The 13,314-nt window shown below is 43.4% G+C and overlaps 1 protein-coding gene across 2 annotated transcripts in view; it reads right to left on the bottom strand.

The window, feature by feature from the left end:
• Positions 1–13,314, bottom strand: part of COP1 (COP1 E3 ubiquitin ligase) — a 90,330-nt gene that overhangs the window by 25,665 nt on the left and 51,351 nt on the right. For both annotated transcript variants that reach the window (XM_068125233.2, XM_068125232.2), the window contains 2 exons: positions 7,853–7,988; positions 1,212–1,355 (listed from right to left, as the gene is read on the bottom strand). In XM_068125233.2, the coding sequence (XP_067981334.1) occupies positions 1,212–1,355; positions 7,853–7,988 (280 nt within the window). The remainder of the gene's footprint in view (positions 1–1,211; positions 1,356–7,852; positions 7,989–13,314) is intronic.

Here is a 13,314-nt window from a genome sequence, read left to right on the forward strand (position 1 = left end):
TGTGTGGTTTGTATATGTCAGACGTGATTGTATTCATGGACACACCTGAGGCTGTTACACTTGCGCGAAAATAAGTTTGGTGGGGAAAAGTGAAGTTTGAGGGACTAGTGGGCCCATTTATCCGTTGTACCAAATTTTCATTGGTCTTCACGGCCTTGTAGCATACCTGCCTGTCAGACTCAGGGGGGTCTTTTGGGTCCTCTGGGTCTTTTGGGTCCTTGGAGTCTTTTGGGTCCTGGGAGTCTTTTGGGTCCTGGGAGTCTTTTGGGTCCTGGGAGTCTTTTGGGTTCTCTGTTTAGGGGCCTTCGGGGTCTTTTGGGTCATCTGGGTCCCCGGGGGTATTTTGGGTGTCAAGTGTTAAAGGGTCTTCCGAGGTCTGAGGGGTCTCAGCAGTCTAAAGGGTTAAAAGGTACATTTGAATAGTACGTAATTAATTAATAGTCATTAAAAAGTATGACACTGACACTCACACCGACAATTTATATACATTGATCATGTAGAATTTGGGAGAATCATAGAATTTTGAGGCCTCGCTTGAAGAAGTATTTATCTCGATGATAGCACATGTTTGCCCATTTTGATAAAACTAGATGATACCCGTTCTACGCACGGAGAATTCTGATTATGTGGGGTGAAGGGGGAGGGGTTGGTGTGAGGGAGTCGGGGAGGCAGGTTGTCAGTGAGTGCATGGGATCAAGGGAGAATCTGAAGGGGGTTGGTGAGGGGAGGGGGGAATGGCCCTTGGGTTAGAAAGTGTAGTGGGGGAGATACCTGGTCGCCCAGGTGAACCTGCGTTTGGGAGAGGTGGGGTTGTGAGGGGCACCCTTCCTTTCCCTCAACCTCTTTCCACCTCTCCTGTCCTCCACCCAACTCTTGCCCTCCCCCTTCTGCTCGCATCTCCCCCTCTGCTCCCCTCCTTCTCATCCCCCACCCCCTCCCTTCCCTCCCTCCTCTGCTCCCACCCTTTTCCCCTCCCCTGGCCCCATCCTCTTTCCCTCTTTCCCCCTTCTCCTCTCCTCCCTCCCCCTTCTTCACATTTCCAGCACAAAACGACTCTGCGTTGACAAAACTATTTTTTTAGGAAGTTACATTCCAGGCAATAAAAGTACAACCCGCAACATTCTTTGTGGTGCAATGCAGAAAGTAGCAAAAAAAAAAAAAAAAAAAAACTAAAGTAATAATCATAAATAAAATAATAATTAAAAAAGTACCTGATTTTGGAGTTGCATGTCATTTCATTGACAGGGTAGTGAATATCCACAGCATCTCTGATAACAATTCCATAGTCAAACACCTTGATCTTCTTTGTGACACCAGCAATGGCAAAATAGTCACAATCGCGATCAAACTCGATGCTGCAAAACAATGTCCTCGGGTTAAAATTTGCAGATGATAAAATTAAAATGGTACAAAAAATGAGAATAAATGTTAAGGTCGATGTAAAAATTGTTCATGGGATAAGAAAACAAAAGAGAAATGCTTTGCAATACATGTCTCCCATACTGGTCCCAATGAATGTTCTTGTTCCAAGCAAAAAGGGAATAACTATACAGGTGGGATGGACAGAGAGCAAATATATAGTCCCCTCTATTCACGGGGGATACCTTCCTGGAAAAGCCATGACCTACAAAACTGCGAATGGCGGGGCATTGTTTCAATGGCTTTCAATTTTCTGATTATGTTTTTTCTTTTTTTCAATTTCAAAAAAATTTCAATTTTTTCAATGGCTTAATCCAAAGCTTTCAAAATCATTGGAATCTCCCGCGATGAAGCTATCTCTGAGGGCCTTTCACTCACCACCGCAGGCAGGTAGGTGGCCTTTCTGTCTTCTACCGACTCCTCTCCGGCCTTGCTCCCCCAGCTCTCTCTGTGCTCTGTCCCCCAAATATTCCTACAGGTCGCACAAGATCTGCCAGCAACCCTCTGATGGTTAAACTGCCGAAATCTCGGCTCTCTGCTCACCTTCACTCTTTCATTCCTCTTTTCTCCCGCCTGTGGAACAAACTCCCACACTCCCTTCAATCCCTCTCCTCCCTCCAGGTCTTTAAAACAGCTGTTCACCACCATCTCTTATCTTCCCCCATCCATAACCTTGATCTTTTCTACCCCCACTAATTCACCCCAGATCCACCTTGTTTGAAATTCCAACTTCTTTCCTGGAAATCCTGGCAGTGTCCATATGTTTATACCTCTCCCACCCCCCCCCCCCCCTTCACATGCCTCCCCCCCTTCACATGCCTCCCCCCCAAAGCCCTCTCCCTCCCACAGATCTCTCGATGTCTCCATGCCTCTCGGTCCCTGCTCTCAAACGTTGTGTTTGTGTCCTTCCCCCATCTCCCCTCTCTCCCCATCTTGTCTACCGCTCCCGATGTTATTTGTTTTATGTGTCTGTTTGTCTTTCTGTGTGATTAATGTTCGCTCTTTCACGAGCCTCGATCTTGTATACAAAAAAAAATAAAAAAAATAAATAAATAAATGGAAAAAGGTGGGATTGGTTCCCGAAGAGCAACAATCCACGAATGTTGAGGAAACCCCCCCCCCCCCCCCCCCAAAAAACACAGGAATGCTGAGGCATAATCCGCGAATGTCGACGTAGGTCATGTGGTAGATATGATGGTGTTTTCATTCTGCACAGTAACTCATTGGGGATGCCGTATTGAGCAGCTGATGGGACATCCCGCGAAGCTCGCTTAAAGTGCGGCTCAAATATGTATTTTTATTCCGCCGCGAAAGCTGTGAAAACGAGTAGCACAGCGCCGCGAATGTAGAAGCAGGTCATGGCTCGAAGATGTTTTTTTGCGCACATCCAGCTGCTTTGTGCATGGCTGGTGAAAAATGGGTTATATAACTATGTAATGCTCAGTTCCCATCTAAAACTTTGATCTCTTCTACCCACCGTAAATTCACCCAGATCCACTTTTTTTTTTTAATCCCAACTTCTTACTTTCCTGGAAGTTCTAGCAGAGTCCGTTTGTTTTATACCTTTCCCACCCCCTACCCCCCACCACCTTCCCATGCCTCCTCCCCCCCCCCCCCCCCAAACCCTCTCCCTCCCACAGATCTTCCGTTGTCCCTGTTCTCTGCTGTTGTACTTGTGTGCTTCCGTCTCTCCCCATCCCCATCTTGTCTCCCGCTCCCCTTATTGTACGCTTTGTGTGTCCGTTTGTCTTCTTTGTGATTGATGTTAGCTCTTTCATGAGCCTCGATCTTGTATACAAAAACCAAAAAAAATGCACGCAGCTCTTGAAAAGAAACAAAAAACATTAATGCGCCCATGAAAAACGGCGAATTCACAGGACTCATGCCTGTGAATAGAGAAGCAGGTGGCAATTTATCAACCGCGAATAGAGGGATCTGACAGCGAATACATGTTGTGACATTGTAGGGGTAGAGGATGAAATGCCATAGTACAGGTAGGATTGTATAGCATTAGCATGGACCGTGGATTACTGGATGCGTAGGAGACATCTCGATGTATTTAAGCAGGGAAACTGGAGCTTAAGATTGTTTATGTGTCTTCACACAGGAGGTGGAGCTATGTTAACTAGGTAGGGATTAAAGTTAGTTTTCCCCCCAGTTTGTGATTGCCTTCTGTGGCTTTTCCCTACGTTTTTTTTTTGTTTTTTTTTACAACTACAAGGTCAGCCATAAAACCCTCGTTACAACAACAACTTCCCATTAACCAACAACACCATAACTGACGACAGAAACACAGAACATTTCCGATCGGGCTAAGCCCCGCCCCACCACCGCCGACAGAACCCAAACATGTGCCGATTGGCAAATAAACCCCGCCTTCCAGGGATATAAATACCAAATAAACCCCACCTCCCAGGGATATAAATTCCAAATTAACCACACCTGCCAGGGATATAAATTCCAAATAAACCCCACCTCCCACACCTCGAGCTTCGTCATTGGCCAAGCAAGACCATGGGGTGTTTCGAGAGCTCGTCGATTGGACAGAGTGATGTCAGAGCTAGAAGGTTCGAGCAGGATGGGAAATAATCGCTGACTCTCTCTCTCTCTTGGTCTGGTCTTTGTTCTCAGTTGGTTACTTTTGTGCTGGCTCTTCTGGCTCATGTCTCAGCGCTGAGACAGTCCCCATGTCAACGCTGGTGCTGAGAAAGAGCCGCCATTATTCGGCCGTTTGCGTTTGGAATTAAAGACAGTCTGGCTATCCGTTCAAGGCTGGTGCTCATCGGCTACGGGGTTAACAATATATAAGAGGCACCAATTTGATTCATACATCTGCATGCATGAAGTAGTAAATGTATTTTGGTTTGTGGAAAATGCCAGACAATAGAAAATAAGGGACATTCAAAAAAATATCATGTGCATGCTGTGCTACCCTAAGGGTAGCACAGCATGCACATGATATTTTTTTGAATGTCCCTTATTTTCTATTGTCTGGCATTTTCCACAAACCATGGAATGTCCCTTATTTTCTAGGTTGTCACATGGTACATACCATACAAAGGGGCATTTTTCCCAAGAATGCCCTTCATTTTCTCTGGCTGCAAGTGGCCATAGAAAGTGGCCATGACAATGACCGATGAAAAAATATATGGAGACATCACATACATCAATTAAATTACACGAATTAAAAACCAATCCATTTCCCACGGTCTGTATGGGGGTCCTACCCGATAGTGTAAACCATCTCTCCCATTGCTCGTCATGAAATACGGTATCAATTCAATCCTGGACAAATAATTTTTTTTGTCGCCATTCTGTTTGTGCCGTTTTCATTCTCTCGGCACGCAACTTCATTCCATATTGATTACGACCTGAGTCCACATTTTTCTTTGTCCAACTTTTTGGGGTTTGCCCCATGAGCCAAACAAAACCTATGGCACTTAGGTGGAATTTGTTTTGAAAGCCATTAATTAGACGTATTGGCTGATATATATTCCAAGTTTCAGCTAGTTTCAATGTATAGCCTTTGAGATATGAGCACCAACACATTTTGGACGGATGGACAAACTACTGTCAGCCACCAACGTGGATTTGAGGGTTTTCTTAATACAATTCAAGAATACGGAAACAGACGTTGCTGAAATGTAGAACATATTACCTCGACGTACAAAGCATTTACTTCTGAAATTTGCAGCCGATTTCATCCAGTAGAAGCCGAAAAACAAATTTTCAGTCCCTATCTATGTTAAAGTTGCATTCAGAGAAACCGTTCCATATAAAGGGAGAGGCGCTTTTTGTGTGTGTGTGTATGTGTGTGTATGTATATATATATATATATATATATATATACAGTGGGGAGAACAAGTATTTGATACACTGCCGATGTTGCAGGTTTTCCCACTTACAAAGCACGTAAAGGTCTGTAATGTTTATCATAGGTACACTTCAACTGTGAAAGACGGAATCTAAAACAAAAATCCTGAAAATCACATTGTATGATTTTAAAGTAATTAATTTGCATTTTATTGCATGAAATAAGTATTTGATACATCAGAAAAACAGAACTTAATATTTGGTACAGAAACCATTGTTTGCAATTACAGAGATCAGACGTTTCCTGTAGTTCTTAACCAGGTTTGCACACACTGCAGCAGGGATTTTGGCCCACTCCTCCATACAGATCTTCACCAGATCCTTCAGGTTTCGGGGCTGTCGCTGCGCAACACAGACTTTCAGCTCCCTCCAAAGATTTTCTATTGGGTTCAGGTCTGGAGACTGGCTAGGCCACTCCAGGACCTTGAGATGCTTCTTACGGAGCCACTCCTTAGTTGCCCTGGCTGTGTGTTTCGGGTCGTTGTCATGCTGGAAGACCCAGCCACGCCCCATCTTCAATGCTCTTATTGAGGGCAGGAGATTGTTGGCCAAGATCTCGCGATACATGGCCCCATCCATCCTCCCCTCAATACGGTGCAGTCGTCCTGTCCCCTTTGCAGAAATGCATCCCCAAAGAATGATGTTTCCACCTCCATGCTTCACGGTTGGGATGGTGTTCTTGGGGTTGTACTCATCCTTCTCCTTCCTCCAAACACGGCGAGTGGAGTTTAAACCAAAAAGCTCTATTTTGGTCTCATCAGACCACATGACCTTCTCCCATTCCTCCTCTGGATCATCCAGATGGTCATTGGCAAACTTCAGACGGGCCTGGACATGCGCTGGCTTGAGCAGAGGGACCTTGCGTGCGCTGCAGGATTTTAATCCATGACGGCGTAGTGTGTTACTTATGGTTTTCTTTGATACTGTGGTCCCAGCTCTCTTCAGGTCATTGACCAGGTCCTGCCGTGTAGTGCTGGGCTGATCCCTCACCTTTCTCATGATCATTGAGGCTCCACGAGGTGAGATCTTGCATGGAGCCCCAGACCGAGGGAGATTGACTGTCATCCTGAACTTCTTCCATTTTCTAATAATTGCGCCAACAGTTGTTGCCTTCTCACCAAGCTGCTTGCCTATTGTCCTGTAGCCCATCCCAGCCTTGTGCAAGTCTACAAATTTGTCCCTGATGTCCTTAGACAGCTCTCTGGTCTTGCCCATTGTGGAGAGGTTGGAGTCTGATTGAGTGTGGACAGGTCTGGAGACGGCTTTGCGGTCGGTCTTTGCGGTCTTTGTGGTCGGAGACGGTCTGGAGACGTCTTTTATGCAGATAACGAGTTCAAACAGGTGCAGTTAATACAGGTAATGAGTGGAGAATGGGAGGGCTTCTTAAAGAAAAAACTAACAGGTCTGTGAGAGCCGGAATTCTTACTGGTTGATAGGTGATCAAATACTTATTTCATGCAATAAAATGCAAATTAATTACTTAAAAATCATACAATGTGATTTTCAGGATTTTTGTTTTAGATTCCGTCTTTCACAGTTGAAGTGTACCTATGATAAAAATTACAGACCTTTACGTGCTTTGTAAGTGGGAAAACCTGCAACATCGGCAGTGTATCAAATACTTGTTCTCCCCACTGTATATATATAGGGACCAATATAAACCTGAAGTAAACTAAACCTATAGTATATTATTGGGGAAAATGCCAGGGGCATAGAAAAGGCCCCTTTATTTCTGGTATTTGCCATGTGGCAAAGTATAGAAAAGAAGGGACATTGAAAAAAAAATCTCATGTGCATGCTGGACTACCCTTGTGTTCTGAGGAGGAACGAAGTAATGCTCGAGAAAAGTTCATATAAAGGGGTGCCCTACATATATAGGCTAAAACTCATCAGTACGTAAAGTTTTCTGTGTACCTTGAAAACAGAAAAATTAATTCCTTGAAAACACAGAAAAAAAAAAAATAATAATAATAATAAAAATAAACAGAACAACACCCCAAAAAAATAATTCTCATTTGCGAATCTGCATATGGCGATCCGTGAAGTTCACGTGTAGAAAGTCAAATTAGTCTCCATTTTTCTGTAAAATATTAAAATGCCATACCTAATATTAGTTTTCTATTCTATTGCAGAAGTAGGTGTACATATACAATTCATTCATAATCTCTAATTATCATCAGTGTTCATTCATCATGTACATATGTTTGTCCAATATGTCTGCAATGTCAACACTTCCAAGTTTATGTAATGTGCAATTATGGTCCAATGGGGATTGGTAAAATAGGCTGCACTGCACATGTGTACAAATAAAATAAAAACAAAAAGCAAAGCAGCCTTAGAATTTGGCCATCCGCACCCTTCGTGTACCTCATTTTATCAGATATCTCTGCAATATTATACTTCATCAAATGATTTAAATAATCGATATCCCACTTCAAAATAAGACGTGACAGGAGCCAAAATAAAATAAATAAATAAAACACGACATCATGTAAAATGGCTGCAAAAAGTGCATTCTATACAAAAACGAAACTACAATCATGTTCACAAACTTAACTACCTGGAAACAATGCTGGAGCCATTGTAGATATCACTGGCATATGAAAGTGTAGCCAAGGGGTGCACAGAGCTATAGCGTGTAAACTTTGCAAGGCACTCTTGGAATTCATCAAGTTGAGCTGTTGACTTTTTGTCATCTGTGCACAAAACAACACCCCAAAAAAATAAATACGGCAGTGCAAAAAAAAGAAGAAGGTAATAAGAAGGAGTAATATGGTTCATAAAACAGGTAATTTTAATATAAAGCAATAACTGTCAGTATGTGGTAAAAGCTCCCATCCCTGCCTCGACACCACAGACATTTCATCGTTTCATTACATGGTTAGTCACATGCCTCGGGTTTTGCACAAGTATCTGGAGCTGGCCTGTGAATGTTCCCATGTGCACCACAAATTAATGATACAGTGAACCCAGGTCCAAATGCCAATATATGTCTGATTATGTCTCTCCTGGTGTATTGTCATTTGCTAGTGAGATACCTGTGCTACGCATGGGTGGGAGGCCAGAAGCAAACAGGCAATGCAGATACAGCGACTGCTAAAGCATGAAACCAATAAATTCCACATTCCTGTAGCACCCTCAGTCGCACGTCAGACATTGACAGCACGTTCGTGAAGGACTTCCATGAAAAACGTACCCGTTCACAAACAAACGGGTACGTTCACGTATAGAAACATCGATCGTGGGTCCGTGGCGAATCTGCATATGGCGATCCGCGAAGTTCACGTGTAGAAAGTAGAAACCATCACGGCATGTCATCATTCACTTGAACTCGATATCTCTTTTTTCATTCCAAACAACATAACTCCAATCACAAAATAATCACAAAATAAACTTTTAGCAACATTGTTAATGTTTCCTTCATTGTAAAAACTACCAAGTCAACAGTTAAAAGGATTTTGAGCCGATAGGTGTTACGGCCTTGGCAAGATCGATGGAGACAGCGATCTGTTAGCAGTTAGCGTATACACCGCCCAAATAGCTATGTGGAATTCTCTCATGCAGAGATTAAACTCACGTCGTTTGAACTTTGGCCAAGGTCATTATTTACTTTTAATGATGTTTATATACGAATCAAAAAGAAGATAATTGGTTTTGGGTCGTCCTTTCCGCATATCTCGTGGGGTTGTGAGTTGGAGAGACGGCCGTGATGGCGGGGAGGGGGTTTGCATTCTCTCAAGCAGGGATTCAACCCACGTCCTTACAAAAGGTCTTTGTCAGAGGTCACCCAGTCCGATCGGTGCAGCCGTTTGTGTGGCACCCGGGAAAATAACGTTATGCAGGAGACCAAACCTGAAAATGCTGGAGGCCAAAGCTGAAATTGGAAAAACAATATGCCCTATTTTACTCCAGGAGATCCCAGGATTACCCACCCAAAATATTGTTGCGATCGTTTCAGCCGTTTTTGCGGTACCTTCGAACAGACGGACAGACCGACGGATGGACGGACATTTGGTGAATTATAGTAAGATGTAAATATACACTTTCCCGTAGACTTTCTTATAAAGATAAATTACACATTTTCTTAGGTAGTGAGCGTTCCCAGAATTGTGCTGCACCTCTTACAGCTGTCATTACAACTTGAGTTTTTGCTACAATACTTTTTGGGAGATATGCAGTGAGATCCAATGGACCGCGATGGACATGATCAATCATATAATCTTTAATGTGCCTGTTGGTGGGCGGGGGGGGGGGGGGGGGATTGGGGAAGGGTGGGGGTGCAGAGCTTGCATTGAGCTAATCATCAAGTATTGAAGTTGCAAAAACTGCACATTCAGCCAAGTTTGTTATGGAAAATAAAGCCTGCTACAAAAATTAAAACATCCTTTCTCTAATAGACAATTTATAAGAACTGAGAATTTTACTATTTTCTATTTTCATTCGTCGTTTTGACTTTTGGAAGTGTACAGGATATAAAGCAAACATTTTTGGACTTCACTGTATAATCTCTATGCTTCAGAGAAAATTAAAACACTTTGCAGATTAATCCATCATGGGACAGACAACAATACCTCATTCCCACGGCAGACAAGCTACATCCGCTTCTTTTTCACCTGCCGATCTCACATGAAGGAAAATGACCAACCATCAAGAATACTTACTGCAAGTCCTCACTAAACGTTGTAGTTTTACGTTGTTGAAAAGTGTGACTTTAACTAAAATGACTTAAGGCTTATCAAACTTCCCCATAATAGTTAATGTAAATATGGAAGGAGGGCAGGAGGTATTTTCCAGGTAAAAAAAATTAAAATAATTTAATCACGCTGTGGAGTACAAGTACAACTTTTAAATAATTTTAAGCAAACAATTTACTCTCTATGGGTCACTCTAATTTACTCTAACTGGGTTACTCTCTATGTTGCCATCCCATTCATTCTCTGCATTCAACAGCATTTCCATACATCTCTTCCATATTCCTTTAATTCCATCTGGATCCACAACGATTTGTCCTACTTCATCCGTCAAGCAACTCACCCCCATCACATCACACCTCTCTTTCGCTATCTGCTTTGCAATCCTGAATACCACTCTCTGATCCTTGTCCGAATCCAAGAGTTCGCCGAAGATTTTCCTGTATCCCTCCTGCGCCTTTGCCTCCGCTTTCTTTGCAGCCTTCTAACTTTCATGGTCTGCCTCTTCTGCCCCCGTACCCTTCGCCTTCTGCCACTCCTTGAACTTCTTCCTCTTCTCGTCAATCCTCTTTCCAACTTCATCATCCCACCACCATGTTTCCGAGTGCCTCGGTGGTCCTTTTATCCATCCACATACCTCACCAACGGCTCCTAACAGACTATCTTTCATTGACATCCAACCACTTTCAAGCTCAACCACATCATCCTCTACCCTATTCAGCCTCTCTTTTAATGCCTCCCTTACTGTCACCTCTTTCAACCTCCACACCTTCATTCTCAGTTGGTACTTCACCCGCCGAGCTCTCCTCGCACCTTTCACCCTTATGTCGCAGACAACCAAGTGGTGCTGTGAAACAGCCTCCTCCCCCGAGATCACCTTTGTGTCCCGGAGGTGCCCCTATCTCGCCTATGCACCATCAGGTAGTCAACAACGGTTGTCGTCGACCAACCTGACGTGTATGTAACAAGATTATTATCCTCTTTCTGGAACTGAGCATTACAAATCAACAAACCAGCTCCATCAGCAAACTCCAAAATCCTTTCACCTTCTCCATTTCTCACACCATATCCGTATCATCCATGAACTCCCTCAAAACCGTCCATACTCCTTCCCACATGTCCATTTAGGTCTCCTCCTACCACAACAACTTCCTCATCTTTCACGTTTTCCATCAGCTTCTCTATTGCACACCAGAACTTGTCCTTCTCTTCATCGCTCCGACCAACCTGCGGAGCATATCCCGAGATGACGTTCACCAAGAGCTTTCCAATCATCATTTTCACCATCATCAACCCTTCACACACTCTAGTCACACTCACCACACTGTCTACAAACTCCTCAGAAAACAGGACACCAACACCATGCATGCCTTCCGGGCACCCTTGCCACACAAACTTGTATTTCTGTCCCTGCCTAACCTTCACCATTCTCACACCACTTCCCTTCCATCTCATCTCCTGCACACAATATATGTAGCCATAGTGAAAACAAAATCTTATATTCTTATTCAGCATCTACTCTAGTTTTGCTATGCTAGTTTTGCATGTCTCACCCTTCAATCCACTTGGGTGGTGTCTCCTCTATGGGCTGGTGCTACGGTATCTCATCTTGCACTCTTGGAAGCAATGGAATGTAAGGCTCTAAGGATAATTTAATCTCAGCAGGAAGCTAAAGTGCAGGGATTGCTCCTCGCTCAGCATTGAAAAAGTTTGTAGATTTGTCCTGCTGTACAGTTAAATCTGATCCTGCTGAACAGTTTTGCATGGGCGTTTGGTTTTCCATATTGCCCGTATGAGGTCAAATATTACAACCTCCGCTACCGAAGGTGGACGGACATAATGTTTTCACACGTTTGTCCATCTGTTTGTGAGCAGGATAGCTCACAAAATTATGGACGGATTTGGACAAAACCCGTGGGACAGGTTTGGTGTGTGACAAGGATGATTTGATTCAGTCTTGGTGAAGATCTGGATCGACATACAAGAGCTTTTTCATTTTGTAAAATGATTCTTCACCATTGAGAGATGGGTCCAAAAAAGACATCGTATAACATATTTCAAAACGTTGTGGGCGGATTATGACCAAATTGGGTGGATGAGTTGGTTAGGTGACAAGAACAAGCCGATTAGATCTTGGTTCAGGTTCGGATGCAGATCCGGCCTATCAGTGGGATACAAAACGTAAACTGTTCAGCCTGGCGAAGGTATGTGCTCTACGGAGTGCTGTTCTAGTTTCTCAAGAAATACAAAGCGAAGATGTTAAGGATCACGTTCCAATTCTGCATGCTTATTGATGTCCCTTATATTTGATAACTTGAAACATTATCACTTGCTTGAACTACATATGGTCTAATTTGCACCGCTTCATTTTACTTTTACAGCTTTGAATGTGCCAGTTTACCAACAGTTAATAAATATTTGGTGCTTCGTTACATATCTCATTGAATGCTTGCTTAAATATCCCATTGGATTCTACAATAAACTTCTTCCGTAAGTAGAGTTTATGAAACATTGTAATCAGGGTCATGTTCATCCATCCAATTCAGATGATCATGGCATTTGTACAAACTGCAATCAAGTATGGTCAGTGCTCTTGTATCCATCAAAATTACCAGATTATTAAGCTATGGCATCTTTAGCATTTCATGGCAGAAAATTCAAAGTTCAGGCTTTACAAGTTAGCAGCTTCTCGGTCTTCAACAACAATCTTCCTCGTAACACCTTGTCCTTTCTTTGACAAACACTCTCCAACACTAGTTGCCCTTAAGCATTGGTCAAACAATTTGCTGCTTGTCTGCCTTCCTAAGACGAAATTGTCTCCTTGCACCCATTCGATCTTTTATCTTTAGAGCCACTCAACCACTTATTCAGACCAGGTCATTCTACTCTGGACATGCTGCTTCTGCTGTCTAAACAATGGATGGAGGTCCTCAATGCCAAATAGGAAATCAGAGCTGTCTACCTTGACATATCACGTGCCTTCGATACGGTCTGGCACCCCGCTCTGCTCACCAAACAATCCTCCTATGGTATCCATGGAAATCGCCACACATGGCTTGTGGATGTCCACTCTGGTCGTAGTCATCTCTCTCATCGAATTCACGAATTTCTCTCATTACCCCTGCCTGTTCAGGCTGGAGTTCCCCAAGGCAGTGTTCTGGGCCCTGTGCTTTTTCAGATCTTCATCAACGATCTCTGACTCTGGAAAATCCTCTCTATCTCTTTGCTGATGACTCCACTTTCTGCAGCTCCATACCTCATCCCTCAGATTGGCAGTCTGCAGCCTCCTCACTCTCTGCAGACCTTGACAAAATCATAGACTGGTCAACAA

The sequence above is a fragment of the Myxine glutinosa genome, chromosome 8 (assembly GCF_964187855.1).
Source record: "Myxine glutinosa chromosome 8, kmMyxGlut1.1, whole genome shotgun sequence".
NCBI lineage: Eukaryota > Metazoa > Chordata > Myxini > Myxiniformes > Myxinidae > Myxine > Myxine glutinosa.